The sequence below is a fragment of the Podarcis cretensis genome (assembly GCF_951804945.1).
Source record: "Podarcis cretensis genome assembly, chromosome: 12".
NCBI lineage: Eukaryota > Metazoa > Chordata > Lepidosauria > Squamata > Lacertidae > Podarcis > Podarcis cretensis.
Window position 1 is genome coordinate 129895 of NC_137181.1, and position 26526 is coordinate 156420.

At 54.1% G+C, this 26526-nt stretch overlaps 1 protein-coding gene across 1 annotated transcript; it reads right to left on the reverse strand.

The window, feature by feature from the left end:
* Positions 1 to 1676: 1676 nt before the first annotated feature.
* Positions 1677 to 26096, reverse strand: LOC307199937 (uncharacterized protein). Its single transcript, XM_079948114.1, has 11 exons — positions 26005 to 26096; positions 24033 to 24150; positions 17408 to 17563; positions 11589 to 11819; positions 10310 to 10458; positions 9073 to 9193; positions 8211 to 8327; positions 7012 to 7110; positions 5533 to 5965; positions 3632 to 4500; positions 1677 to 3153 (listed from the first exon to the last, which is right to left on the reverse strand). Exons 2-11 carry the CDS (start codon positions 24097 to 24099, stop codon positions 1949 to 1951), a joined length of 3447 nt encoding a protein of 1148 aa, XP_079804240.1. The 5' UTR covers positions 24100 to 24150; positions 26005 to 26096; the 3' UTR covers positions 1677 to 1948.
* Between the last annotated feature and the right edge of the window lie 430 nt (positions 26097 to 26526).

Sequence of the window (26526 nt, forward strand, 5' to 3'; positions counted from 1 at the left end):
AGCACTGGTTGTGGAAAGTTAATGGCAGCATGGATGCAAGCTCCTCTGTGCTTAGCTGCTGAGAAGGTGTTTTGCCTCAATGTTCAGCAGCAGAGAAATTGCACCCACCTCAGTGGTTATAGCTACCCAAGCGCAGCACCCCCTGAACGTTAACGGTACACCAGTGAGAGATTTTCTTGCTGCAACAAAGGTCTTGCCACAGTGCCTTCAAGGACCATTCAGGGGCAAGATGCACGTAGAGTGGGGATGCTCACTGATGCAACAGGATGTGCCTGTATCCTCTTTGCTGGTTGGACGAGCATTAGATCATTACCCAGTTGCTCTCTGCCCAACCAGACCCAAAGACCAGTCTCTTGTTTGGCCAAAGCCAGAATGATAGAGCAAGGTCTCTTTTCCCCAAGTCCGGCCGAGGAGGCAGAAACTGGTCTCTTCTACCTGACTTGCAACTCTCCCTTCCTGGAGCATTTGCTGCCGCCGCTGCAGCAAGCGCCTCCTTCAGTGCCCATTGCAGGACTTCTCTGAGACAGGTTGAAAAACACTCCTGGAGGTGTAAGGAATAATTGTAATTGCTGAGGGGAAGACACCCCTCACATGCTCAGAGGCACTCTTGAGTATAAAGAATGGGCAGAAATCACAGAAATTAACAGGAGGACAAGTTGGCTGCACTGATGGGCAACAGGGAGAGGAGCTCTCCTAGCTATGGTGCCCACAGTTCCCTCAAATGTGAGAATCAAGGTGCCTAACCAGTGGCTCTCCTCAGTTCAAACACTGGCTGATGGTCAAGGATGATGGGGATTGTAGTCTCTCGTCTGGAGAGCCACTGGTTCTCCGCCCCTGCTCTAGAAAATGTGCAGTGGGCTTTGGGGGCAAACCTCTGGGCAAGAGAGCTTGGCAAACTCTGGCAAACTGAAGCAGCAGAACCCCTCGTCGCAGAGGACAACCGCAGGCCTGGGCTTTGGGGAGGAGGGGGCAACAAAGGTCTTCCTGGGTGGAGAGGGGCTCCCCACCGGGCTCAGGAACTTGCCAGGGGCAGAAGAGGACATACAGCACTCGGGCAAGAGTTCCCAGCCTGAGCTAGGAGGGCGAGTCGTTTTATGGGGCGGGACTTAATTTTTGAACATTTCTTCAGGGAGCAGTCTTAAGAATATGTTTCTGGGCGTGAAGAATTCAAATTTCTTAAGTTTGTGACTAGATAACGTTTAGCTTGGCAAATCTACATTTGATGAAAAAGCACATCAACTGCTTTCGGAAAATCAAATAATTTTAATTTTACCTTTTGAAAGTGTCAGGTAATGCTAAAAATGAATAGTATTAATAAATAAAAGTAAAAATATTAATATAAAATATAACTGCAGTCATTTTTAATGATGTCCATGCCATCTTACACATAGTTTCATTACCAAGCAAAACTAAGTTATATTAATTTAACCAAGAAATCTTTTGAATTCCCAAGTCATTACAACTTTGCTGTAAAAATCAGCACACCCTACTGAACTTGTCCCTTCACTGTGCCCCACCCCAGCCCTTGTGTTTCTTGTGCTCATTCACATCCTGCACCAAGCTCTGTTTTGCATAGGGAACTGGGGGCCCCCTCCCCCCCCCCCGATCCTGCTAGCCTCATTCATGACTGGGGAAACCTGAGAAATTTCACATTTAAGACACGCCCAACAAAGTCCTTTCAAGAAGAACAAGGATTTATTGAGGTCCAGGGTGAAAACTTCCTACTAAGCCAATTTTTATAAAAGGTTTATAAAAGGTCAAAACAGTGCAACCGGTAAGCAGAGGGACTTCACCGAGGGGGACCCCTGGGCACTGTCCCCCTGGGAAGTCACGGAAGAGAATTGCAACCTGAGTTAGCCTGAGTTCCTTTCCCCCCTCTTTGCAGCACCCACAGAGTGGGGTGGGGAAGGGGGTGTCCTCGCACAACACACACAACGCACAGCACCCCTCAGAGCTCCTCCGCCTGCCGCCTCTTCTCGAAGAATGCGCAGTAGGCCTCGCGGACGCTGTGCGCCTCCCCGGCCCCTTCTTCCACGTCCGAGAAGGCGTCCGCGTGGCCCTCAGCCGAGGGCAGGTCAGCGTAGTCCATGCCTTCCTCCCAGCCCTCCTGCATGGCCTCGTTGCGGCTCTCGCAGATGTTGTGCAGGATGCAGCAGGCGACGATGACCAGCGGGACGTTCTTCTCGGCCACGTCCAGGCGCTTGAGGAGGCAGCGCCAGCGGCCCTTGAGCCGCTCAAAGGCGTAGGTGACGGCCATGCGGCACTTGCCCAGCAAGAGGTTGAAGCGCTGGCGGGGGCCCTCAGGGGCCTCTGGGTAGGGCTTCATCAGCCACGGCCGCAGGGGGCAGGCAGGACCCCCCAGCAGGACGGGTCCCACGGGCACACCCTCGATCTCCGTGGTGGTCTGGGGGCCAAAGGTGCCCTTCTCCATGCGCTCGAAGAGCGGGGAGCCCCACGGCAGGCCCGAGTCCTGCAGGCCGCCCGACCAGCCGGCGTAGACGTCCATGAAGCGCCCTGCGCTGTCGACCAGGGCCTGCAGCACCATGGAGACCAGCCCCTTGCCGTTGATGTAGGCCGAGGCGCCGTGGGGCGAGCACAGGATGGGGATGTGGGTCTCGTCCACGGCGCCAATGCAGTTGGGGAAGCCCAGCTGCTCAAAGCCCTTCATGACGGCCTCGGCGTCCCCCAAGTGGACCACGTGCTGCAGCAGGACGTCGTGGATGGCCTCGCACACCTCCATGACGATGACTGAGGCGGTTGACACGCCCACGCCAAACTGGTTGGCCACCGAGCGGTAGCTGTCCGAGGTGGCCAGCTTCCAGAGCGTGAGGGCCACGCGCTTGTCGACGGGGATGGCGGCCCGCATGTTGGTGTCCTCGCGCTGCAGCACCGGCCGCAGCCTCTCCACCAGCTCCAGCACCGCCTCCCGCGACATGCGGAAGTAGCGCACCCACTCGCCGTCATCGGCCGGCCCGGCCACCAGGTTGTCCCACCAGTCCGTCTTCTGCGTCTTGCTCCACACCGTCCGGTCGTTGGGGCGGTAGCTGGCCCCCAGCAGCACCCGTGCCATGGCGGCCCGCTGCCTCCTGCGGCGCAAGCGGAGGTCACGCATCCGCTTGGCAGAGGAGCTGGGGGCCTTCCCAGGGTGCCAGGCTGATGGGGGTGGAAGGAAGAAAAAGAGAGGCATGAGTTGCTTTCTAAATTCAGTGGTACCTCGGGTTACAGACGCTTCAGGTTACAGACTCCGCTAACCCAGAAACAGTACCTTGGGTTAAGAACTTTGCTTCAGGATGAGAACAGAAATCGTGCAGCAGCAGGAGGCCCCATTAGCTAAAGTGGTCTTCAGGTTAAGAAGTGAAATAAAAACATAAACATATAATCCCCTTTGACTCCCCCCCCCCAATTGTGGATCTTAATATAATGATTTTTCCCTCTACTCTAATTTTGTTGGTTTAGCGTATGATAGAAGTTTCCCAGGTGTTTACTGGTCCTGTTTATATGATTTTGCAGTTTTTGTATATTGTGCTTCTGTGTTTATTTTTACCACTTTGCTCTGGGATGGAAAACGCTCAATGAAGGGCAGGCTGTAAATACTGTGGAGGAATACATAAACCGATAAGCAAATACTCACGCTGGGCGCTTCCTGGGGCTGCCACGCCAGTGGGGTTCTCCGCAGTAGTCATGCTGGCGATCTCTGACCAGAGGCTGCTGGTGGCTGAAAGTCCATTGATGGGGCTCAGCACCAGGTCCTGGCTTTGGATGCGAGCGGCTGCCCGGCAGGACTCCACAGCGAGGGAGGCGTCTGGGTCCTGCGGCCGCAGGGAGAAGTCCGCCAGCCGCAGGGTGGGTGAGTCCTCGTCTTGGCCCTCCAGCGGGCAGCCGGGCAGCCCCACAGCGTTGGCCGGGGGGTCCTGGTCGGGGGTCGGCAACTGGTAGCCAGGGAGGCCGGCCCCCTGGCGATACTGGCTTGTGAAGCGGCTCTGGAGGCGGAAGTCGGGGAGCGCCAGGGCGTGGAGGTACGGATCCTGCTCCTGCAGCGTCAGGTCCCGCAAGTTGGGGTGCTGGGTGGGCAGGGCAAGCAGGAAGGGGGCTTCTCGCTGGGGCTCCTCCCTGCGCCCCCTGCCCTTGCGCCCCCTCTGCTTGGTCCTGTTGACGCACACCTTGGGCACCACCAGCCCCCGGCTCATCAGCAGGAAGCGGTCCAGGAGGGCAAAGAAGGGCATGGTCTGGCGCGCCCGGTTGGAGTGCAGGTTCCCGTCCTGGATCTCTTTGAACCCCCTGCGCAGGTCCTTGGCCCGCTGGCGGCACTGCTCCAGGTTGCGGTGGAAGCCCATCTTCCGCATCTTGTCCGACAGCCGCTTGTACTGTACCTCGTTGCGATAGTTGTCAAAGAGCGCCGTCTGGACGCGGTCGTCCCCCCACAGCTCCACAAAGGCCTTGGTCTCCGAGGTGGTCCAGTGGGCGGCCCGCTGGCGGACCTGCTCCATCGCACGCTGGCGGCTGAGGGACGAAAAGGAGAGGGGGCAGTGAGGCAACATGAAGGGGCTGGAAGGGACCCTGGGGTCATCCAGGGCAACCCCCGGTAATGCAGGAATCTCAGCTCAAGCATCCCTGACAGGTGGCCAGCCAAGCTCTGTTGAAAGACCTCCAAGGAAGGAGAGGCCACCATCTCCTAAGGGAGACCCTTCCACTGTGGCACAGATCTTACCGTCCGAGAGCTTATTCCAGATATTTAGTCAGAATATCCCTTCTTGTAACTTGAATCCATTGCTTTGGATCCTGCCCTCCAGAGCAAGAGAAAACAAGCTTGCGCCTTCTTCCCTGTGACAGCCATGGAGATATTTGAATATGGCTCTCCCCAGGGGGCTAGATAACCCTTGGGTCCCTTCCAGCTCTAAGATTCTATATCTCCTCTCAATCTCCTCTTTTCCAGGCTAAACCTCCCCAGCTCCTTCAACTGCTCCTCATAAGGCGTAGTTTCCAGAACCCTGATCATCTTGGCTGCCCTCCTCTGCCCACATTCCAGCTTGTCAACATCCTTTTTAAATTGTGGCGCCCAGAACTGGACACAGGACTCCAGGTGTGGTTTTGATCAAGGCAGAAGAGAGTCGGACTATGTCTTCCCTGGATCTGGACACTAGACTTCTGTCGATGCAGCAGAGAAAAGCATTAGGTTTTTTTTTGCTGCTGCATCACATGGTGGACTCACGTTCAGCTTGTGCTCCACCAAGACCCCTAGATCCTTTTCACATGTACTGCTAGTAAGTTAGGTGTCCCCCATCCTATATTTGCCCATCTGGTTCTTCCTGCCTAATTGCAGAACCTGACATTTGTCGCTTTTGAAATTCAATCTTGTTAGTTTTGGCCCTTGGGTGGAGGGCAGGGAAGAGAATAACCAACCTCCACATGCAGGAGCTTTTTTATTTAAAAAACCCCAAAGATGAATTTCTCAGGCCAGTGACGCCCGGAGGTGATCCCTGACTCCGTGACTACGGAGAATGCCTTCCCGCCAAGCGCAGACTGACTCCTCACCTGTAGAAGGTGGCATCCAGCTGCCCAAAGGGGGGGCAGCCCTCCTGCGCGTCTGGCTTCTGGTCTCTGGCCAGGAGGGCGGCGATCTTGCAGCTGCAGCCAAAGCACTTGAAAAGCTTCCCCAGGGCCAGCTGGGCGTGGATCCGGGCTGCCTCCTGCTCCTCATAGACAAAGTTGCTCTTGCAGTCGATGCAGGTGAAGACGTGCTCCAGGCAGTGAGTACTCTGGTGGGCGGCCAGGCTGCTCTCGCTGCCAAAGAGCTTTCCGCACTGTGGGCAGGGCAGCGCTCGCTCGACAAAGTGGGTGTGCAGGACGTGGGAAATCAGGGCGTCCCGCTGGGGGAAAGTGCGGCCGCAGTCCTTGCAGTGGTGGGTGGCCGGCCCCTGGGGGTCCCCCCGCTGCTCCTCACGCTTGATGTGGGGCTTGGCCTCAGCTGGAGGAGGAGGAGAAAGGGCAGATCAATACAGGTGAGAGACAGGAGTGCCAGCCATGCCCCCCGCCTTGCCCCCACCTGCCCAGGACCCTTCAAGACAGGAGCTGAATGATCTGTGGCCTTTGGGGAAGGAAAACAGATGTATCTTAATACTTTTGAAACAAGATTTAGCTTGATTTCTGTTGCGTTTGCATCAGTATGTTTGTAGTTGTGTTTGCATTGTCTGCTGTGCCCCAGGGTGTCGTTTTAGGCCAACAAATGAATAGTGACATGGCACAACGTCTATATGCCAAGGCTAGGAAAGAGGGTGGACCCCAAGCTGGGAAGCTCAAGGTTCCCCAGCAAAAAAACCCAGACAGGTGCGGGGGGGGGGCTGGGGGAAGAAATAAAAGGTCCCCAAGGCAACCTTCCTCTATAAGTGATGGCTTTTTGCAGGTCGCCCAGTGACGCAACCTCTGTGAAAATCTCCTCTGCCCATTTCGGACCACCCCGTTTCAAGTCACAAAGGGGCAGAAGCAGCCTTGCTCTGGAGGGAGGCCGAGACCCTCTGTGTCCCTGGAGAAACTCATCTGCAACCCAAGTAGCCCCCCCCCATTTGCAGAGAGCTCCCCCTTGTGCTCCTGTGCCCCTTCCCCACCCCTCAGGTTCCCTTTCTGGCCAGCCTGATTCACCCAGTGCCACCCCCTCCCAGGAGGGCAGGGAGGCACCCCCAGGGTGGAGAGGGGGCACACGCCCCATACTATCCAGCAGCATGCCTTGTACCGAGTCAGATGCTTGGCTCATCTAGCCAGGATGGCCTGCACTGACCGGCAGCAAAAGCTCTCCAGGGCTTCAGCAGGGCCTCTCTCCCAGCCCTTCCTGGAGATGCCAGCGGGACTTGAACCCGGGACCTTCTTCCTGCAAGGCAGGGCCTCTGCCACTAAGCCTTCCCACGGGGGGGGGGGGGCACCAAGTCCCAGCACAGTCCCAGTGGGGCCCCAGAGCTGCAACAGGCCTCCTGGCACCACCATTGCATGCTGCCTGGGAAGCCTTCTGGCGCCACTCACCCAGAGCGCCCGTCTTGGCTTTTTCGGGCTGAGACTTGCTGCAGGGATGCTCCATGCCTGGTCCTCTCCTGACCTCCAGCTGCCGCTTAGCCCCAGAAACTGCACCCAGAGGAGAGAGTGGGAGAGCGAAGGAGAACGTCAGTAGCTCAAGGGAACCTTAAAAGGTAGAGTCAAATTGCACCTGCCTGTTTTTAAGGACTAGGGATGGAAAGAGGATTCCTAGAGCTCCTATTAGTGTCCCTTAACAGCTTCGGACCTGTCTCCCTAGGAGATCGTCTGACCCCACAGGTGCCACTTGACTGCTTTGATCAGAGGAACTGGCACAGTTCCAGGTGCCACCGAAGACCTGTTCCGCCTCTGTCAGAACTTGATTGTTTAGTGCGGCAGCAGCTGCCCTTTGGAACTCCCTGCCAATTGACACTAGGCAGGTACTTGCCTTTTCCCCTTTCAGAACCTGCTAAAAACATTCCTGTTTAGACAAGCCAGCCAGGTGCTTAGAATGCTGACGTGAGTTTTAATTCTGCTTTTAGTCTAGTGTTATTTTCCCTTTTCAAACGTCTTAAATTATTGTTTGCTTTGAAGTTTGCTTGCTTGCTTACAATCAAGCTGTGTCTAAACTGAATGCTGGGGGAGTGAACCCCAAGGTCTCTGAGGGGAGGGACTGCCTTTGCCACTGCAGGGGGCTGGACCTCACAAGTCCAGGACGTCACTGATGGCCCCAGCAGGATGGGCGTGAAAGCAAAACGCAGCCAGGGATTGCTGCCAGCCAGTGTAGGCAATCCTGAGCTCCACAGACCAACGTAAAGCAGCTTTCTCTGCTCCTGGCTGGTCTTGGATAAGAAGCCACACCTCAGGGGTGGTGTAACCCTGGGGTCAGACCCCCCCCCCAGACTCCATGCCACCCCCCGACTTGCCTGCCTGTCAGTGGGCTTCTCCTGCGGATGCACAAAGCAGACAGGAGCTCCAGAAAAGGATTCGCACTCGCTGCTCTCCATCGCCAGCCCAGAGCAGCCCAACCCACATGCGCACCAGGATCTGTCGCCAACTGATGCCAACTGAGAAGCATCGGGTTCAGCAGTGGCCACATTTGCTGCTCACAAAGTTGCAGAGTTTGAAGGGACCCCCAAGGGTCATCCAGCCCAACCCCCTTAAAGGCAGGACTCAGTCAGGACCTTCACCCCTCGAGGGGCCTCACTCACCTGGGCTGGGCACTCGGGGAGCCTCTTCTGGCTTTTCCTCCATGGGGGCCTCAGAAGGAGGGGCCTCCCCTCGCTCCGTTCGGCCCAAGACCTCTGGCTCGGGGTCACGGGCAGGAGCTGCATGCGGGGAGAGAAAGTGGAAAAGTCACCACCTGCGGGAAAGATGTGGGGCGGATGTGGCATGTGGCAAGAAAGCAGGGGGAGGGCCCCTAACTGGTCTCCCCATAGCAGTGGTCAGAGGAGATCTGCCTCAGGCCTTCCTGGCCACGGAGAAAGAGTTTGGATGTAGAAGCAGAGTCGGAAGGGATCGCCAAGGGACATCTAGTCCAGCCCCCTGCAATGGAGGTCCGCTGCTACTCTGAGAGGGGACTCTTGCCAAAGAGAAGGGAAGAGGAGCCTGGTGGCTGGATCAGAGCAGGGCCCCATCCAGCCCAGCCCCCTGGTTCTCAGAGAGCAGGGCCCGGCCAGCAAAGCGTGAATGCAACAGCCCTCCTCGCATCTCCCAGCACCTGGCACTCCCAGGAAGACTGCCGTAGGACATGGAGGCTCCACCTAATGGTCACGGCTGGGGAGGCCATGTGCCTCATCCCCCTTTGAAGCCGCCACGTCACGTAGCAGCCCTCAGAGACGCTGCCCAAGTCAGGCCAGGCTTAACTAGGAGAGGCCTCAGGGGAAGCTGGAAGGGAGGACACAGAGCCTTCAGCTGGTGATGGTGGGGCAAAGCGGATCACCGGTGAAACTTGTCTGATTTGACTTGAAGGGTCCGCCATCACCCCCACCCCACCTTCCGGGGTGTCCTGGGGCCAGCGGCTGCGACCCTCCCCCCCCCCTCCCCAGGGGGCTGTCTGAGGGGGACCCTCACCCAGCGAGGCCACCAGGTCGTGGTTCTCCTTCATCACGTCCCAGTAGAGGGCCTTCTGCCAGGCCGTCAGCTGGGCCCACTCTTCAGGCGAGAAGTAGACAGCCACGTCCTCAAACGTCACCTGGAAGGAAAGCAGGCCGCATCCTGCTCGGTGCCAAGGGAGCCAGCACCCTTTGCCCACCCCCTGAAAATCAGCCTCTTCCAGAGGAAGCGGGGGGAACGTGGCAGCTCAGAGCTTGGGCTGAGCGTCCCCAAACATCCAGAGCGAGGCAGAACGCACTGAGAGAGGGGTTCCCCCCCCCAGGGGAGGAAGCGCAGCAGCAGGACCGCCAAGGCAGCTCCCCCGCAAAGACCTCACGCCAACAGGGGAGGGCGCCATGCACAAAAAGAGAAAGGCACAGAGAAGTCCCACCCGCCCAGGTGCCGGCCGGCCGTGGGAGAGGCCAGCAGCCCCAACCCTGCTCCCTGCGTCCCCAGCAGTGCCTCCCGCTCTGCCCTGCCCTGGACGTAAGAGCAAGAGACGGGGCTGCAGGATCAGGCCAAAGGGAGCCCCTCTAGCCAGCCTCCTGTTCTCAGCAGGAAAAACTCCCCAAAGGCTCCCTAAGATGAGAGGAACAGCCCTGCTGAGTCAGGCCAGCGGCAGGTCTAGTGCAGGATCCTGTTCTCACAGGGGCCGACCGGGGCCCATTACGGGAAACCCACAAGAGCCCCCTTCTCCCCTCCAGTGGCTTCCGGCAACTGGCAAGGGACTGTTGTTGTTGTTGTTTATCCTTCAGTTGTGTCCAACTCTTCATGACCAGAGCACGCCAGGCCCTCCTGTCTTCCACTGCCTCCCTCATGCTGGCAGCTTCAAGAACACTGTCCCACCATCTCGTCCTCCGTCGTCCCCTTCTCCTTGCGCCCTCCATCTTTCCCAACATCAGGATCTTTCCCAGGGAGTCTTCTCTTCTCCTGAGGTGGCCAAAGTCTTGGAGCCTCAGCTTCAGGATCTGTCCTTCCAGTGAGCACTCAGGGCTGATTTCCTTCAGAATGGATATGTTTGATCTTCTTGCAGTCCATGGGAATCTCAAGAGTCTCCTCCAGCACCAGAATTCAAAAGCATCCATTCTTTGGCGATCAGCCTTCTTGATGGTCCAGCTCTCCCTTCCATACAAGAGACATCTCTTGGCAAGGGGTATCTCTTGCTTATTCCCCCTCCCTCCTGCCTAGGACCCCACTGCCCACTCCCTCTGCTCACCTGAGCGGCCCGCAGGGGGCTCTGGGCCATCTGCTCCTGCTCCAGGAGCTCCAGGACTCGTTGGTGCCAGCACTCCCAGGTGCAGAGGCCCTGCCAGGCGCCAGGTGGCTCCGGAGGGCGGGGGGACATCCAGGGGGGGCCTTTGCAGCCTAGAGAGCAAGCAGAGATAAGCAAAACAGTTGTTGAGCTTTTTGTGTGCAAAACCAACACTGCCAACATTGGATTTTCCCGGACATTTCACTGATTTTTGCCCAGACCCAGCTTGCGACTGAGTATTCTGGATTTGTCCAGGAAATTCTGGGTGTATAGCAACCCGAAGTGGAGAGAGAGGACTGCTCTGATGAGCCATTTCTTCCATAAGATTTTCACAGTTAGAAAGGAAGAAGCTCAAAGTGTTTGACCAAAAAAAGAGATAAAACAATACTTTACCAGTAAAAGGAACTAATAACAACCATCAGAGCCACTGGAAAAGCTAAAACAACAGATGCAAAGCAGATTAAAATTCCCATTGACTTCCTGAACATCTGGGCAGGCTTATCTAAAACAGGGATGTTTTTTAGCAGGCGCCGAAAGGAGTGCAGCGAAAGCGCTTGCTGGAAGTCAACAGGCAGGGAGTTCCAAAGTGTACAAGATCGAGTTCTGACAATGGCGGATCAGGCAGTGGAGCCAGTGCTGGCCAGTGAGGGGGCTCAGGCAGGGAAGCAGGCATTTCTCCAAGACGCTTCCATTTCATTCATTTATTTATTTCATAAAAATTATGCAACGCTTTATTGTAAAAAAACCCCAAACTCTCAGAATGTATATTTTATATTTGATGTTTTATTTCGGAACATTTTAATGTAGGTTGCAAACTGTTTTGAAGGTTTTTTGTTACAAATAAAAAATGCTTATACAGCCGTACCTTGATTTTCTAACAGCTTAGTTCTTGAACGTTTTGGCTCCCAAACGCCGCAAACCTGGAAGTGTCTGTTCCGGTTTGGGAACTATTTTTGGAAGCTGGACATCCGATGGGGCTTCTGCAGCTTCCGATTAGAAGCCGCGCTTTGGTTTCCGAACGTTCTGGAAGTTGAACGGACTTCAGGAATGGATTCCGTTTGATTTTCAAAGTACGACTTTGTTGTTTTATATTTATTATATATAAATATAATTTTCCCCTGACAGGGACTCAAGGTGGCTTACAGATATATAGGAACAGTGTGGGAGGCTCTGATCTGAAGGATGGCTTTTCCCTTTGCCCCTTCCATGCAGCCCAGGCTCCAAGGGCCACCCTAAGTGGTACCTGGGCGGCTGCTGCTGCTGCTGCTGCTGGTGGTGGTGGAAGAGGCTCCTTCTTTGCCTGGTTTGTCCTGTGCAGGGGGGTCAGCGACGGCTGCCTCTCTCTCGCCAGGGGGCTCCCTGAGGTACATGTCTTCCTCCATCGCCCAGTCGGCCTCCCCTTGTTCCGGCTCGTCCTCCTCTTCCTCCTCCTCCTCAAGGTCACTGGCGGCTGCATCTTTGGTGGGTGCAGAGTCTGCCAAGGAGGAAGAAGCAGCGTCAGCAGTGCTCAAAATTCCCCAGGCACCTCCACCTTTCTTAATCAGGTGAGCAGAATAATAATAATAATAATAATAATAATAATAATAATAATAATTTATTATTTGTACCCCGCCCATCTGGCTGGGTTTCCCCAGCCACTCTGGGCGGCTTCCATAGAAACCAAAAATACACTAAAATATCACAGATTAAAAGCTTCCCTGAACAGGGCTGCCTTAAGATGTCTTCTGAATGTCAGGTAGTTATTTATCGCTTTGACATCTGATGGGAGGGCATTCCACAGGGCGGGCGCCGCTACTGAGAAGGCCCTCTGCCTGGTTCCCTGTAGCTTTGCTTCTCGCAATGAGGGAACCGCCAGAAGGCCCTTGGCGCTGGACCTCAGCGTCCGGGCAGAACAATGGAGGTGGAGACGCTCCTTCAGGTATCCTGGGTCTTTAAGGCCGTTTAGGGCTTTACAGGTCAGCACCAGCACTTTGAATTGTGCTCGGAAACGTACTGGGAGCCAATGTAGGTCTTTCAAGACCGGTGTTATATGGTCTCGGCGGCCGCCCCCAGTCACCAGTCTAGCTGCCGCATTCTGGATTAGTTGTCGTTTCCGAGTCACCTTCAAAGGTAGCCCCACTTAGAGTGCATTGCAGTAGTCCAAGCGGGAGATAACCAGAGCATGCACCACTCTGGCGAGACAGTCCGCAGGCAGGTAGGGTCTCAGCCTGCGTCCCAGATGGAGCTGGTAAACAGCTGCCCTGGACACAGATTTGACCTGCGCCTCCATGGACAGCTGTGAGTCCAAAATGACTCCCAGGCTGCGCACCTGGTCCTTCAGGGGCACAGTTACCCTATTCAGGACCAGGGAGTCCTCCACACCTGCCCGCCCCCTGTCCCCCCAAAACAGTACTTCTGTCTTGTCAGGATTCAACCTCAATCCATTAGCCGCCATCCATCCTCCAACCGCCTCCAGACACTCACCCAGGACCTTCACCGCCTTCACTGGTTCTGATTTGAAGGAGAGGTAGAGCTGGGTATCATCTGCATATTGATGGACACCCAGTCCAAACCCCCTGATGATCTCTCCCAGCGGCTTCATATAGATGTTAAAAAGCATGGGGGAGAGGACGGAACCCTGAGGCACCCCACAAGTGAGGGCCCAGGGGTCTGAACACTCATCCCCCACCACCACTTTCTGAACACGGCCCAGGAGGAAGGAGCGAAACCACTGTATAACAGTGCCCCCAGCTCCCAGCCCCTCTAGATGGTCCAGAAGGATGTTATGGTCGATTGTATCAAAGGCCGCTGAGAGATCCAGCAGAACTAGGAAACAACAACAATGGAAAACCTGCGTACCAGATGGAGCTGGTAAACAGCTGCCCTGGACACAGATTTGACCTGCGCCTCCATGGACAGCTGTGAGTCCAAAATGACTCCCAGGCTGCGCACCTGGTCCTCCAGAAGAGCTTCTTTACTGCATTTATCTCCCAAGGAGCACATGGGTTCATGCCCCTTCTGAGTTAACCCCTAAAACAATCCTGTGAGGTAGGCTAAGAGATTGCGACTGACTCCAAGGTCACCTGGTTAGACTTGGGACGGAATCAGGATTTGAATCCTGATCTCCCAGGTCCTCGTCCGACCCTCTCACCACTGCCCCACACTGCCTTCCTGGAGTCCTTCTGCCATGAGGCAGCTCTATAAATGAAGTCACCAAATAAATATGGGGGAAGCAAAATGTCACTTAGAGAAGGATCTGAAATATTCTCCTTGAAGCTTGATTTTTTATTTTGTTCTGGATGGTTTTACAGTGGTGCCTCGCAAGACGAAATTAATTCGTTCCGCAAGTTTTTTCTTCTTGCGAGTTTTTCGTCTTGCGAAGCACGGTTTCCCATAGGAATGCATTGAAAATCAATTAATGCGTTCCTATGGAGACCGCTTGCCAGGCTGGCGGTGCGGAGAAGGGCTTTTCTCCCCACCGCACGCCTTCAGGACAGGTACGGGAACAGAGGGGAAGGCGCGCAGCGCTTCTCCTCTGTTCCCGGGGCTTGCGGTGGGAGGAGGGTTTTTCCTCCCCACGCCAACATTCAGAACAGCATTCTGAAAGTTGGCGGTGGGAAGGAAAACCCTCCTCCCACCGCAAGTCTTCAGGACAGCCATCCGAATACAGGACAGCCTGTATTTGATGTTTCAATGTGTTGTAAAGCACTTTGAGATTTTTTAAAAAAAATATAAAACGCTATAGAAATTGGGGGGTGGGATTCACAGGTAAAAAAATTGAGATTTAAGGTACCATTTGGCGATTAGCTTACATATCTGAGTTTCTAACCCTGGGGCTCAACGTCTGTAGCCGGAACCAAATAGTGGCCAGCTAGCAGCGTCTTGGGAAGCGGAAGGAAACAGCCTTCTGGGTCTCTGCAACCCCCACCCACCCACTCGACCCCGATCCTGGCTCTCCCTCCACCAGGTGGCTTCTCCTTTTCCTGCCGGTGTGGCAGCTGAGAGACCCGACACTTCTCTGGAAGCAGCATGGCTTGGGAGAGACCAGGGTTGAAATTCCCCCCTTGGCCAAGCTGGGGGTGACAGCCTTGAGTCCAGTCCCTGCCTCTCAGCCAAAGCCCCTCGCAGGGTCCTTTTGAGGAGACAATGGGGAGGAGGAGACCTCTATACACCACCTTGACCTCCCTGAGGAAAAGTGGGGTGCAAATGGAATAAACCACCAAACAAATGGGGGGCTCCAACCAGTAGTATGTTTCCAAAGAGAGAGGTGCTGGGCACAAGCTTATCCGCAAGCCCCCCACTCTGCCTTGACTTAGAAGCCTTGGGGCTTCTAAAAGAGAACATCCACAAGATGTGATTCCAGAAAATGATCAATCCAACCTTCTAACTGCTGCTAAGATTACAACAGCTAAAAATTCAGGTTGGGGAGCACATCTCCTGCTATATCCAAATGCGTTGAGAAAACTAGGTTCTGAGTAATTATGATTTAGCTAGCTTATTACAAAAGAAAGTGTGCAAACCAGCCTAACAGGTTCATGGGGGGGGGTATGGGTATGGGGGGAGGAACAGTTTGGGAAAACAAGCTCAAGGATCACGTCCAACCTAAGGCGGCTTTCCGTCTGCTGTCACCGCATCTCTTTGTGCTCTTTGTCTTTGGTTTGTTAAGAAATGATTTATACACAAGAAGAAAGAAAATAAATGAGAAGTCCCATGTAGTGTGGGGGGGGACTCTTCCCAGTTACTCCGCAGAGAAGGGGGGTTCCTGCCTGCCCCCCAACCAGGGCACTTTGCACAGCACAAGCTGCCCCCAAGAGGTTCTTCCCATGGAAAATGAGGGCATTTTGAAGCGGACATCCCTAGCCGCTCCCGAGTCCCCCTTTGGGGTGCAAGGACTCAACTCAAGACTTGAGTGTGTGCAGGCCGACTCCACAGGGTTTTTTCCTAAGACACCAGCCTGCCCATGCACAGACAGCAGCCATCCTTCTGAGACCCAGAGAAGACGCCATTATTCTGCCGCTGTCACCTCTGTCTCTGCAGGTGGTGCTGCCAATCTGGAAAGGCCAAAGGAGTCTGGAGAAGGGTGCGCAAGTGTTGGCACGGCACTCCGGGAAGCACTGAAGCCACAGGTCCTGCACTGCAGGGGGTCGGACTGGATGACCCTCAGGGTCCCTTGCAAGCCTATGACTCTGGGCCCCTGAGGAAATGAACGCCTGCAGCTGACACTGGCACCCAAGAGCCCGCCTCAAAGTGGTCCGGGCAGGGCAACCGGAGATGCCCAGGTGCCCCTCAAAGAGCACCCCCTCACAGCCCGGCAGCTCTCCCAGACTGACAGCCCAGCCCCAGAGCGTTTGTCCTGATGCCAGAGATGGACAAAGGGGCATCTGAGCCGCCTGCAACCCCCCCCCCCCGCGCTTTGTTATAAAAGCCGTGTGACTGTCACGAGATTGCACCGCAAGGAAGCCAACAGCCTCCCCTTCGAGGGCTGCAGTGAGCGCAGTGCTGCAAGGTGTGTGTGTGTGTGTGTGTGTGTGTGTGTGTGTGTGTGTCTTCTGTCCTCCTGGGGTTTCAGGCTCTCCTGACTCACTCCTGACTCAGGACGGAGTCTCTTTCCCCTCTCTGCTCCGCAGCCTGAGTTTGAACCCGAGGTGCGGCTCCTCCTCCGCTGATGCCTCCAGAGATTAGGAGAGGCTCAGCTCCTTCCCACACGCCCTGCAAGTCATCCTCATGAGGCGGGGGGAGCCTGAGAACCCCCAAAGAGCCCCCAAAGGGGGACCATCAAGTTGAGCGGCCAAATATCCCTCCCTGCCTCTGGCCCTGGAGTTCCATGAGAACATAAGGAAAGCCTGCTGGATGAGGCCAGGGGCCCGTCTGGTCCAGCCTCCTCCTCTTCCCTCAGGGGCCAACCAGATGGGAAACCCACAAGAAGGACCTGAGCACCACAAGAGCAACTCCCCCCTCCTGGGATTCAGAAGCCATTGCTGCCCACGGCTGGGGAGGCAGAGCAGAGCCAGGCTGGGGAGGAGTCGCTCAGAGCCCTCTTCTCCTCCAGGGATTTGCTTAACCTGCTTTTAAGCCACCAGGTCAGTGGTCCTCACTGGGTCCTGCAGGAGGGAGTTCCACAGTTTAGCTGGGCGCCATGCCAAGGAGGATTGTGCAGCTGCCGCGTAAAAATGGGGTGGATAAGGAACTGCTGGGCAGAGGGAGCCCAGCTGAAGCCCTTGCGCAGCAGGAGGCGCCTCTGTCTGGCTCCTGGCAGTGCCAGGGCTTGGACTTGGCCCTCTGCCTCCCCCACAACCTCTATCCAGACCCACAGACTGTCCCAGCACATCTGCCCCCTAAGTGCAACCTCTCTCACCTGGGCAGCAAAGCCCCTGTGAGGAGGAGGAGGAGGAGGAGGAGCAGGTAGCCCCCCCCCACCTGTGATGCCCCCAAAGGAGCAGAAGGAAACGTCCGCTTGTTCTGGGCTGCTTTATCCCAAGGGTGTCTGGCTGGCAAGCTCTGCCTATTGAAATTCATTTCTCCAATCTGTTAAGGTCATTTTGAACTCTGATTCTGTCTTTTGCAGCATTAGCTACCCCTCCCAGATGAGTGTCATCTGGAAATTTGATGAGCATCCCCTCAATTCCTTCATCCAAGTCATTTATTAAGACATTAAGCAACAATGGGCCCAGGACAGAACCCTGTGGCACCCCCCTTGTCACTTTTTTCCAGGAGGACAAGGAATCATTCATGAGTCCTCTGTGGGTTTGGTCAGTCAACCAGATAGAAATCCACCTAACAGTTACCTCGTTCAACCCACATTTTACCAGTTCCCTCACAAGAATATCATAGGGGACTTTGTCCAAAGCCTCACTGAAATCAAGATACACTCTGTCCACAGCATTCCCCTGATCCACCAAGTCTGTAATTCCATCAAAAGAAAAAAAGAAATCAGATTGGTCTGGCACAACTTATTTCTGAGAAACCCATGCTGGGTCTTAGTAATCACAGCATCCTTTTCTAAATGCTCATAGGCCAAATGTTGAATTATCTATTCTAGGACCTTCCCTGGTATTGATGTCAAGCTCACCGGTCGGTAGTTACCTGGGTCTTCCTTTCCCCCGTTTTTGAAGATGGGGACAACATTTTCCTGCCTCCAGTCTGTAGGGACCTCACACGGCTGCTGCTGCTGCTGCTGCTGCTGCTGCGACCTTCCTGCCCTTCTGTGGGCTTCTTCCCACTGAGACATGTGGTTGGCACCTGTGAGAAGGGGAGGCTAGACATTTAACTTACGCCGTGAACTGCCCTGTAATCTTAAGGGGAAGGGTAGCATGTAAATTTAATAAACATGAATGACAATATGTTGCTGTGGGCATCTGTCTGTCTCGAGACAGAATGAAGTGCTCCAAGAAGTCAAGCAAGCAGCACTGAAGTGACCTCCCTGGGGCATTGTGCATGGGAGTCCTGGGCTGCGCAAACCCCCAAGTTGGCCTGGCTGATGGGGTCCAAAAGAAAGCAGAGCAAGACGTTGGGCACCAGCTGGGCTGCAGGAGTTGCTGGAGGAGGCATGCAAGGTGCCACCCAACTGTCTTAGGGACTCCACTCCGGAGGCTGACTGTACTTGGGGCAAATGTTGCTGCTGTAGGCCAGGCCTTTGCTACGCTGGCACCCTCCATACCTTTTGGGCTTCACAGAATCGTAGACTTGGAAGGGACCCCAAGGGCCATCTAGCCCAACCCCTTGCAGTGCAGGAATCCCTTGTGGGCTGCACACTTTTCTCTCCTTTGGCTGGAGGTGAAGCTCCTTCCGGAGTCAAAGCAGCGGCTCTCCTTCCCTGGGACACGTGAAGCCTCAGGATGCGTTACCCGGGCGCCTTCAGGCAGGTGCCTCAAGCGAGGAGGGGCTCAGAGGCTCCATCCCCAGTGACTCACGCGCTCCTTTGGCAGCGCCAACGGAAGCCACTCAGAATGTGTGAACACACCCGCAGTCGGCCCTCTTTCTCTGGGCGCAGCTTCTGCACCTCTCTCTTTATGCAACCCACCACACGGCATTTCTCAGTGCAGGTAAATCCTGCAAGAAAGTCATGGGGCGTTTTCAGTACTCCTCCTCCTCCTCCTCCTCCTGAAAGGGATTCAAGGGCATCGGGAAGGAAGCTCTAGAAAGGGGGGGGGGGTGTTTCACAGAACTTCCAAATCCTGATGGGATGCATCATTTTGCGTGCATGCCCAGGTGCATGATGAGCATGTTCATGCACACACAGCGAGGCCCGCGCATCAGCCTGAAGCAGGAAAGGGCCTCTTCCCCAGCCTGCAAATTCCCTAGGATGATTTCCAAGCTGGGCACCGAAAGAGACTGCCTGGAGGAAGCTCCCCAAAGGCGGAAACCAACCTGCCCCAGTTTGTTCTTGACCGACAGGCCTTTCCTCCAAAGATGAAGGGGGCTGCCTGGGTCCCAAAGACCAAGGAGAAGCCATTCCCCTTGCAGAGTTCAGCTGGGGAGAGGACGGTCGGCCCAGAGGCTACTCCTGCTGTGGGCAGAAGAGGCTGTGGTGTTTGGGGTGTGTGGCAACTGCTTCTGCCAGTTCTTCTGCTCTGCTCCTCTTTCATGGGGCCCTGGGCTGCTTTCTCATAGAATTGTAGAGTTGGAAGGGACCCTGAGGGTCATCTAGTCCAAACCCCTGCGATGAAGGAATCTCAGCTCAAGAATCCGTCACGGACGGCGACCCAACCTGTTGGGGGAACCTCCAAGGAAGGAGGGAGTCTGTCCCACTGCCAAACAGCTCTGACCAGCTGACAGAGAAGCACTCCACAAAGGAAAATACCAGACTTTGGCTTTGGGGCCACACAAGGATTCTGCATCCCACTGGACGGGACAGGGGGCTGTACAGAGATGCCCAGGGCAGGTGAAGCCCCACCCCACCCCGGCCCCTTCCCTTCCCACCTTCTTTCCCACGCACCTCCCCTCTCCCTTCACCCCCCGTTGGCCAAGCCACTCACCCCTTTCCTTTCTGAGGGGCTAGGTGCCCCTTCCACCCCTAGCAGCCCTCAGAGCTCTGCTTCCATCCGCCTGCCGCTCCCTCTCCCTTATAGCTTTCCCACCTGGGGAGTAAAGTCACACCTGCCCTTATTCACCCCACATCATTGAGCAACCACCAGGATGTGTGAACCTGCCAGCATCAGTCACCAGGCAGTGAGTCACCAGGAATCTCTGCCTCCAGCCATGCCAGGCAAACGTCCCCAAAGTGCCAAGCCGTTTATTTGTGGGTTTTCAAATGTGCCTGACCATGCAGGCAAAGAAGAGCCATCACAGCTAGTGGCCATTGAGAGCCCTGTCCTCTGTGGATTGGTCCAGTGCTCTTTTAAAGCCATCCAGGTTGGTGGCCATCCCTGCCTCCTGAGGCGGAGAGTTCCACAGATTCACTGTACAGCGTAAAGGACTTTCTTCATCTGTCCTGGATCTCTCAACATTCAGCTTCCTCGGATGTCCATGACTACTTATGTGACAAGAGAAAGCAAAACTTTCCTCTCTCCACTTTCCCCAGGCCACACATCATTTTCTAAACCACTATCATGTCGCCTCTCTGTTTCCTATCCTCTAAACTGAAAAGTCCCAAATGCTGCCACCTTCCTTCGTAGGGAAGGTGGACCAAACACCTGACACGGCGTGTGATGCTTTCCAGGCCGTCCTCAGCAGACCTTCAAGCCCAGCCTCCTGGCCTGAAAACAGGACGCAAAAGCCCTAAGCTGCCCCTGGGCTCCTTCCACGTGGAAGCAGGAGCGCAGCCGGGCCTCCTGCCCCACAAGACTTCCTTGCTTTGGGCCATGGCGTCTCCCCAGGGGCCACGAACGAGCAGCCAGGCCAAGCCCCCACCTCGCTGGTCCTGGGCACCCAGGAGGGGGCAAAGAACGCCCTGCCTTCCGGGTGCAAGGGAGGAAGCCAGGCCCCCTCCATTCTCTCCGCAAGGAAGAGAAGGCCGTCTCCATGGCAACCGGGCTGGAATCCCAGCCTGGACCACGGAGGGAGCCCAGCGCTGGGCTGGCTTCAGTCCCTTGTCAGGCCTGGAAGCCGAATCCGTGCAGAGTCCGGCCTCCCTTGGGCCCCTGGCGGAAGATCTGGGGCCCGTCCGCAAAGCAGATTCAATCCACATTCACCCTGCGGAACCAAAACATGGATTTGACTCCTTCCAGGCCCAAAGCGAGTGGCAAAAGGAGAGGCCAAGGTCTTCCATTTCTCTTTAGCAACCGGGTTTAGAGGGGCTAAAAGAAGACGACGACCCTCCAATGTAGGACAGAGGGAGGGAGAAGGGGAGAAGGGGAATCCCCCTTTCTTGCTCCACCTCCAGAGCACCAAAAGTCTCTCCAAGGCAGATGACTTCCGAGTTAGCGCCTCCAGTAATGGCGGAATTCCTCTGATCGGGAGGAATTTGCTTCGTAGGAATCTGGGTCTGGCCGTCACGGCGAAGGTGGAGACCCACTAGAAATCACAGGCGGGTGAAGCCTGTGAACGTGGGATTCGGCTGGCACCTTTTGCGCCTCCCCTACTCGCGGGGAAACCCGGTTTCGGGGATCCAGAGCGACGTGGGGTGAGCGGCGCGGTGCTTCAAATTGACTGCTTCTTCCACGGAGAGAAGCCGCATAGCTGTTGCCGGAGAGCGCTGACTTTTTCCTGTGGACAATTTGATCTTAAAGCAACTACCCGTGAGTAGAGCAGAGAATTGGATTTTTAAACGTCTTAATTTGGTGCCGAAACGAGGAGGTCTAAAACAGGAAGTCCACCTTCCCCTTTTGTAAATAGATTGAAGCAATGAGGATGCAAGCTGAAGTCTCGGAAAGCCTATTGTAAAGGACTAAATTTCCACCAGTAAAAAATACTTACCCCCCCCCCCTTGGTGGCAGGAGAAGAGGGGGGAAAGTTTTGGACTGAGTATACCTGCAGGAGAGAGCGAACAGAGTTAATATACCACTGCTCCGATCCTGGAAACGGGCTGCCAACAGGACTGACCGTGATTAGAACCTTCACTGACAGTTAGTTAAATAAGAGGAATACATTGTTTCCATGGTCTCCGTCTGCGTTTAAAAAGGAGTAAAAGTAACAGAAAATTGAAACTAACTTTATTGTTTGAATTGAGTTTAAAAGGACTAATACAAATAGAAACTGTTTCCCTCTAGAGGAACTGTTTCCCTCTAGAGGAAGCTTTTGAAACTGTCACAAGAGTTGAGCTGGGGGAATTTCCAGCTGCAAGATAAAAACCTGTGAGATTCTGGGGACCTTGAATCGGTTAAGAATGTTGACAGAAGAGGCCTTAGTGGTTGTATTATGTAAGGTAAGTGACTCACTGGAACAGCTTCACAAAAAGGTGGATGTGGTAACTACCAAAATTGACAATTTGGGACAAAAAGTGAACACCAATATAGAAACTATTCAGAAACTGACACAGGAATCTACTTTGACATGGCAAACTGCAGAGAAGGCTAGGGAGAAAGTTATTGCCGTTGAACCTAAAGTAACACAATTGGAGAGAGAGTCCCAGCCTTACAGATGCAATTTGATGACCAAAAGTTGATGCCTGCTATGATTGAATTTAAAGAAAATCAGATTTTAAGGATCAGAGCCCTACCTGAACTGGAGAATGAAAGTTTGATAGATTTCCTTACACAGGAATTTGATGACTTCTGGGACCGGGACTTGGGTCAAGAAGAGATTAAAACTGTGAGGGCTCTCGGACTTGGAAGAGGAGGGAAAAAAGAGAAGAACAAAATAAGAGACTGTTGGAAATACCAGAGGAACTTAGAAGAACAACAGTCAAGAGTGGAAATTTTGAAAGACGTCCTGAAATACCTTTCGGATCTTAGATTTAACTACGGAGATTTGGTTGCCCTGTCGAGAAGGAATAAAATCATCTTTAGGTGGGAGTTTCCCCGAGATCTACTCTTTAGCCTCAAAGGAAGGAAAATGAAAATAAGATCAGTGGAAGACAAAGTAAAGTTCATGTGTAAATATGAAGAAGACTTGCAGGAGGGACTTGGAAAAGAATTAAGAGCATCGGACAGAAGATCACCAGGTTGATGGACTATAGGGAATTGGCGGATATGACTGGCAGAATCCGGGACCAGGGAGAAGAGTCGGTGGAAGAAGATTGGAAAAAGTTTAGACTATTTATAAAAATATTGTAAAATTAATGAGTGTTAGAAAAATGTTGGAAAGGAGCTATATGGCTTTAGTAGAAATGTTACAAGGAATTAAGTACAAATAGATTATTAGAGTATTAAAGGGAAAATAAAGTTAAAATATGATAAGACAATTATGTATTAATGGGAAAAATAAGGTTAGAATATGTTAAGATAAATTACAGGACAGAAAACAGAGGAAGATGGAAAGGAATTGCTGAAACAGTTAATTAAAGTGGAATACAAAAAGGGAGGTGTGAGGAGGTCATTGAAACAAGTAAATGAAAGTTAAGATACTGAACTTATTAGATGTGTTTTAAATTGTGTTTGTTTGGTTTTGTTAATTTAATGTTTGGGGGTTGGTGTTGTGTGGTGTTTTTGTTTTTGTATTGTATTGTATTGTTTTGTTTAATTCTTTGTCTTTCTTTTGCAGTCTTTAAAATGTTAATAAATATTATTTTTTTAAAAAAGCAAAAGTCTCTCCAAGGCAGCTGCTCCCTTGTGACTCTGAATGCAGATTTTCCCACCGAGGTATCCTAACACACCTGGACTGCACAAAACAGCTCATGTTTCAAACCTAAAGATAGTTAGAATTTAAAAGCTAAGTAGCAGAGCTGGAAGGTTCGCTCAGTCAGCACTCAAATAAAGGGGCGCACAAAAGCCACCAAATAAAGAAACCCACAAATCTAAGTATTGAGTGACGCATGTCGCCAACTGGTCGCGCCCCCCACCAACGAGATACAGGCCCTGTGCCTCATAAAGACGACCCAAGTGTACAAAAGAAGCACATTGCAAGCGTACCTTTGTGTAAGGTGAAGGGGGGGGGTTGTGCCTCCTACACACCTTCACCCAAACGCAGGCCAACAAGGTGTACACCCTGACACACCGTGCGTGTGTGAAGGGAGCCACTAAACTTGGGTTGAGCATTTTGTGGACGGGACGCCCCAAATGGTAGCCAACCCTGGTCTGCACTATGCCCAATCCCAGACCCCACCACCCAGCTTTTAGAACGTCTTAAATTATTGTTATTTTTTCCTACTGATAATTGTATTTTTTTCTCTTTCTTGTAAACTGCTTTGAATTTGTTTGTTTTTTTAACTATCAAGTGGTGTATATATTTTATAAATTTTATAAACAAATCGCCCACGTTGAAGGACTTTGTCCAACTAAAGAAGGGGGGGGGATAACATTGCAACTCCCCACCCTTGGAAATCTGTAGAAATAAAGAGGGACTGTCAAAGAGGCCATTTCTCCTCCTTCCTATTCGTGTCCCCCCCCCCCCCCGCAACCGCCACACCTCAACTTCCCCACTAAGGAGAGATTTATTCAAGTGGGCATCCAGTTTACCCTCCTTTCTGATCCACTCCCTGCTCTTCCTGGACCCATTTTAGTGGCCAGACTGCCTGTCAGCAAAACTTTACTGACACTTTGCTAGTCTGTGTGTCTGTGCAGAGCAGGGGCCTCGGACCCTGAGCTCTCCACGCAGCAGACACCTCCAGCTCTCCCCCCCCCCCAAAAAGAGCTATATTTGATAAAGAAAGAAAAGAGGGGGCTGTCCTCACCCAGTGGGGCCACTGGCTTGTGATTTTCCAGCATCACCTCCCTCTGCATTTGGACCCCTTCTGCCATCCTTTTGCACCTCCTCCCGTGGGAAAACAGGTCTGAGTGTCCTTGAAGCACCTGCAAGATAGAATCACAGAACTGCAGAGTCGGCGGGGTCCCGGGGTCATCCAGTCCAACCCCCTACGAGGCAGGAATCTCAAGCAGGCACAGCGATCAACACCCCACATTTTGTAACTGGGCTGCAAAAGACATCCTGCTCTAATCAAATGAACTGGAACGGTTATCGGGGCCACACAATCCCTGCTCTGCATTTGTAAGAATTCAGTCTCGTAGTGTGGCAGCACCCACACTGTGGAACTCCCTGCCTCTTGACTCCCGGCAGGTGCCTGCTAAAAAAATCATTGTTTAGACAAACCTACCTAGATGCTTAGGAAGGTGATGAGAGCTTGAATCTGTTTCCAATTATTGCCATTTTAACTTTTTGAAAGTTTTCCATTGTTGTTGTTCTTTTTCCTTATGAATAATTTTGCTTTATCTTTTTGTAAACCACTTTGAGAGGGTTTTATCCCCTTTTAACAATGAAGTGCTGTATAAATTTTATGAAATAAATAAAAGGAATAAAGAAACTGAGCAGCGGCCCCCCTAAGCCACCCCCTCCTTCATGTGAGGTTTATCCCCTCCCCCACCCCTTTCTCCCTCTCTCAACTTACTGCTGCTCCAAAAGGTCAAGAAGGGAAAATGCACCCCAAAAAGCATGCTCTTCTATTCCAGATTGATTTCAAAATAGCCAACAACCTCTTCTTATAAATGCAACAATACAGATTGAACAGGCACAGACAATCCAGCTCCCAGGAGACATGATCTCGGGGGTGCACCCAAAATGGCACTTGAACTCGCATCTTTCAAGGTCACCGCTGCTGGCAAAGGCCTGGGGGAGGGCTGACTTGCGAGGGGTGGCTGGGCCAGCAAAAGGGCCTCTGACACAGGGGGGGGACACCCCCAGATCACAACCCTCTCCTCTACTTTGAAGGGGCTCTTTGCAAACTGAAGTCTTTGGCGTGAACCTGAAAATGCAAGCATCCCGACTGAAGGCACCTTCCAGTTGCAAACTCAGATTTGTCCCATGGAAGCTGTCAAAGGTGGCCCTGCAGGCAGGCAGGCAGGCAGAGGGGCGCCTGTGTCAAGAGAGATATTTCTTATCTTCACGTGGGCAAAAGGGACCCGCTTGCCACGCCAAGGCATCGGCTAGCTTGTTCCACTCTCTCACACCCCTTTTTATTCCAAATCAATTAAGTCCTGCACCCCATCTCCTGGCCACGCTCTCCACGCACATGCAATGGATTGCTCGGGACCTGGGTGCGAACTCTGCCCGCCCCTTGTGCCCTTGACCCGCCGGCCTGGAAGAATGTCAAAATCCACTTGCAGGCTGAGATCCTTGACTGGCCTGAGATGGATTTGGAAGTGTCTGCAGGGCAGTAAGAGAAGCCCGGCCAGATTTGGGGAGGCGGGGAGCTCGGCCACATCTCCCCCCCCCCCGGCACTCTGAGGAGGGCTGTGCAAGAGATGAGCTCCGCTTCTTCAGCCCGGGATGCAGCAGCAGCAGCAGCAGCAGGCAGGTGCCCAGCCGCCCCCAAGGGTGAGGGGGGGTCGCCCGGCAATCGCGGACCCCGCCCCCTCCTCCCTCCCCCCGGCGGCGCCCTTGGGGTGGGGGGGGCATGGCATGGCATGGCATGGCATGGGGGGGCTGCTGCCCTCCTCCTGCGCCCCCCCCGCCCGGCTCTCTGTCGGCGGCGACCCTGCCGGGATCGGGGCCGCCTTTGTTCCGAGGCCGCCCCGCCCGCGACACCCCCGGGGGGAGGGAGGGGAGGGGCGGGGCGGGGGGTCAAGCCCCAGGGTGGGGGGTCAGCCGCCCATCGGCCCCGCCTGCCGCCCCCCCCCGGGGTGGGTGGGGAGGGGGCGGAGGGGACCCACCTGGGGAGGGATCGGCCAGCCCCCTCCCTGGCCCGGGCGGCGGCGGCGGCGGCGGCGTCTCCCGTCTCGGCTTCCCGGGGAGGTGGCAGCCCCGCCCCTGGGCCGCGCAGGCCCCGCCCCCGCCGCGCTGCACGACGGGACTTGGAGTCCTGCCTGCCCGGGAGACCCGGAGGCTGCTGACCTGCAGAGGCCAAGGCCGGCCAGCGAGCCCGCTGGGAGTGGGAGTCGGAGGTCTGGAGGTCTTTGTTGTTGTTTGGTCCTTTGGATGTCTCGCCCACCCCAGGCAGTGGGGTTGCTGACCTTGAGCCAGACATCCTGGAGAGGGAAGGCAAATGGGCCTTAGAAAGCACGGCTAATAACAAGGCCAGTGGAAGTGATGGTATTCCAGCTGAACTAGTTAAAATTCTAAAAGATGATGCTGTTAAGGTGCTACACTCCATATGCCAGCAAGTTTGGAAAACTCAGCAGTGGCCAGAAGATTGGAGAAGATCAGTCTACATCCCAATCCCAAAGAAGGGCAGT

Bases quoted from the DNA above. Each gene is read 5' to 3' on its own strand.
- LOC307199937 (XM_079948114.1), bottom strand. From the start codon at position 24,099: ATGGCAGAAGGGGTCCAAATGCAGAGGGAGGTGATGCTGGAAAATCAC. The intron at 11,820-17,407 runs GTAACTACCGAC...CCTCCTTGGCAG, and splicing joins CGGGGGAAAGGAAGACCCAG to ACTCTGCACCCACCAAAGAT. The intron at 5,966-7,011 runs GTGAGTGGCGCC...CTCCTCCTCCAG, and splicing joins AGCCAAGACGGGCGCTCTGG to CTGAGGCCAAGCCCCACATC.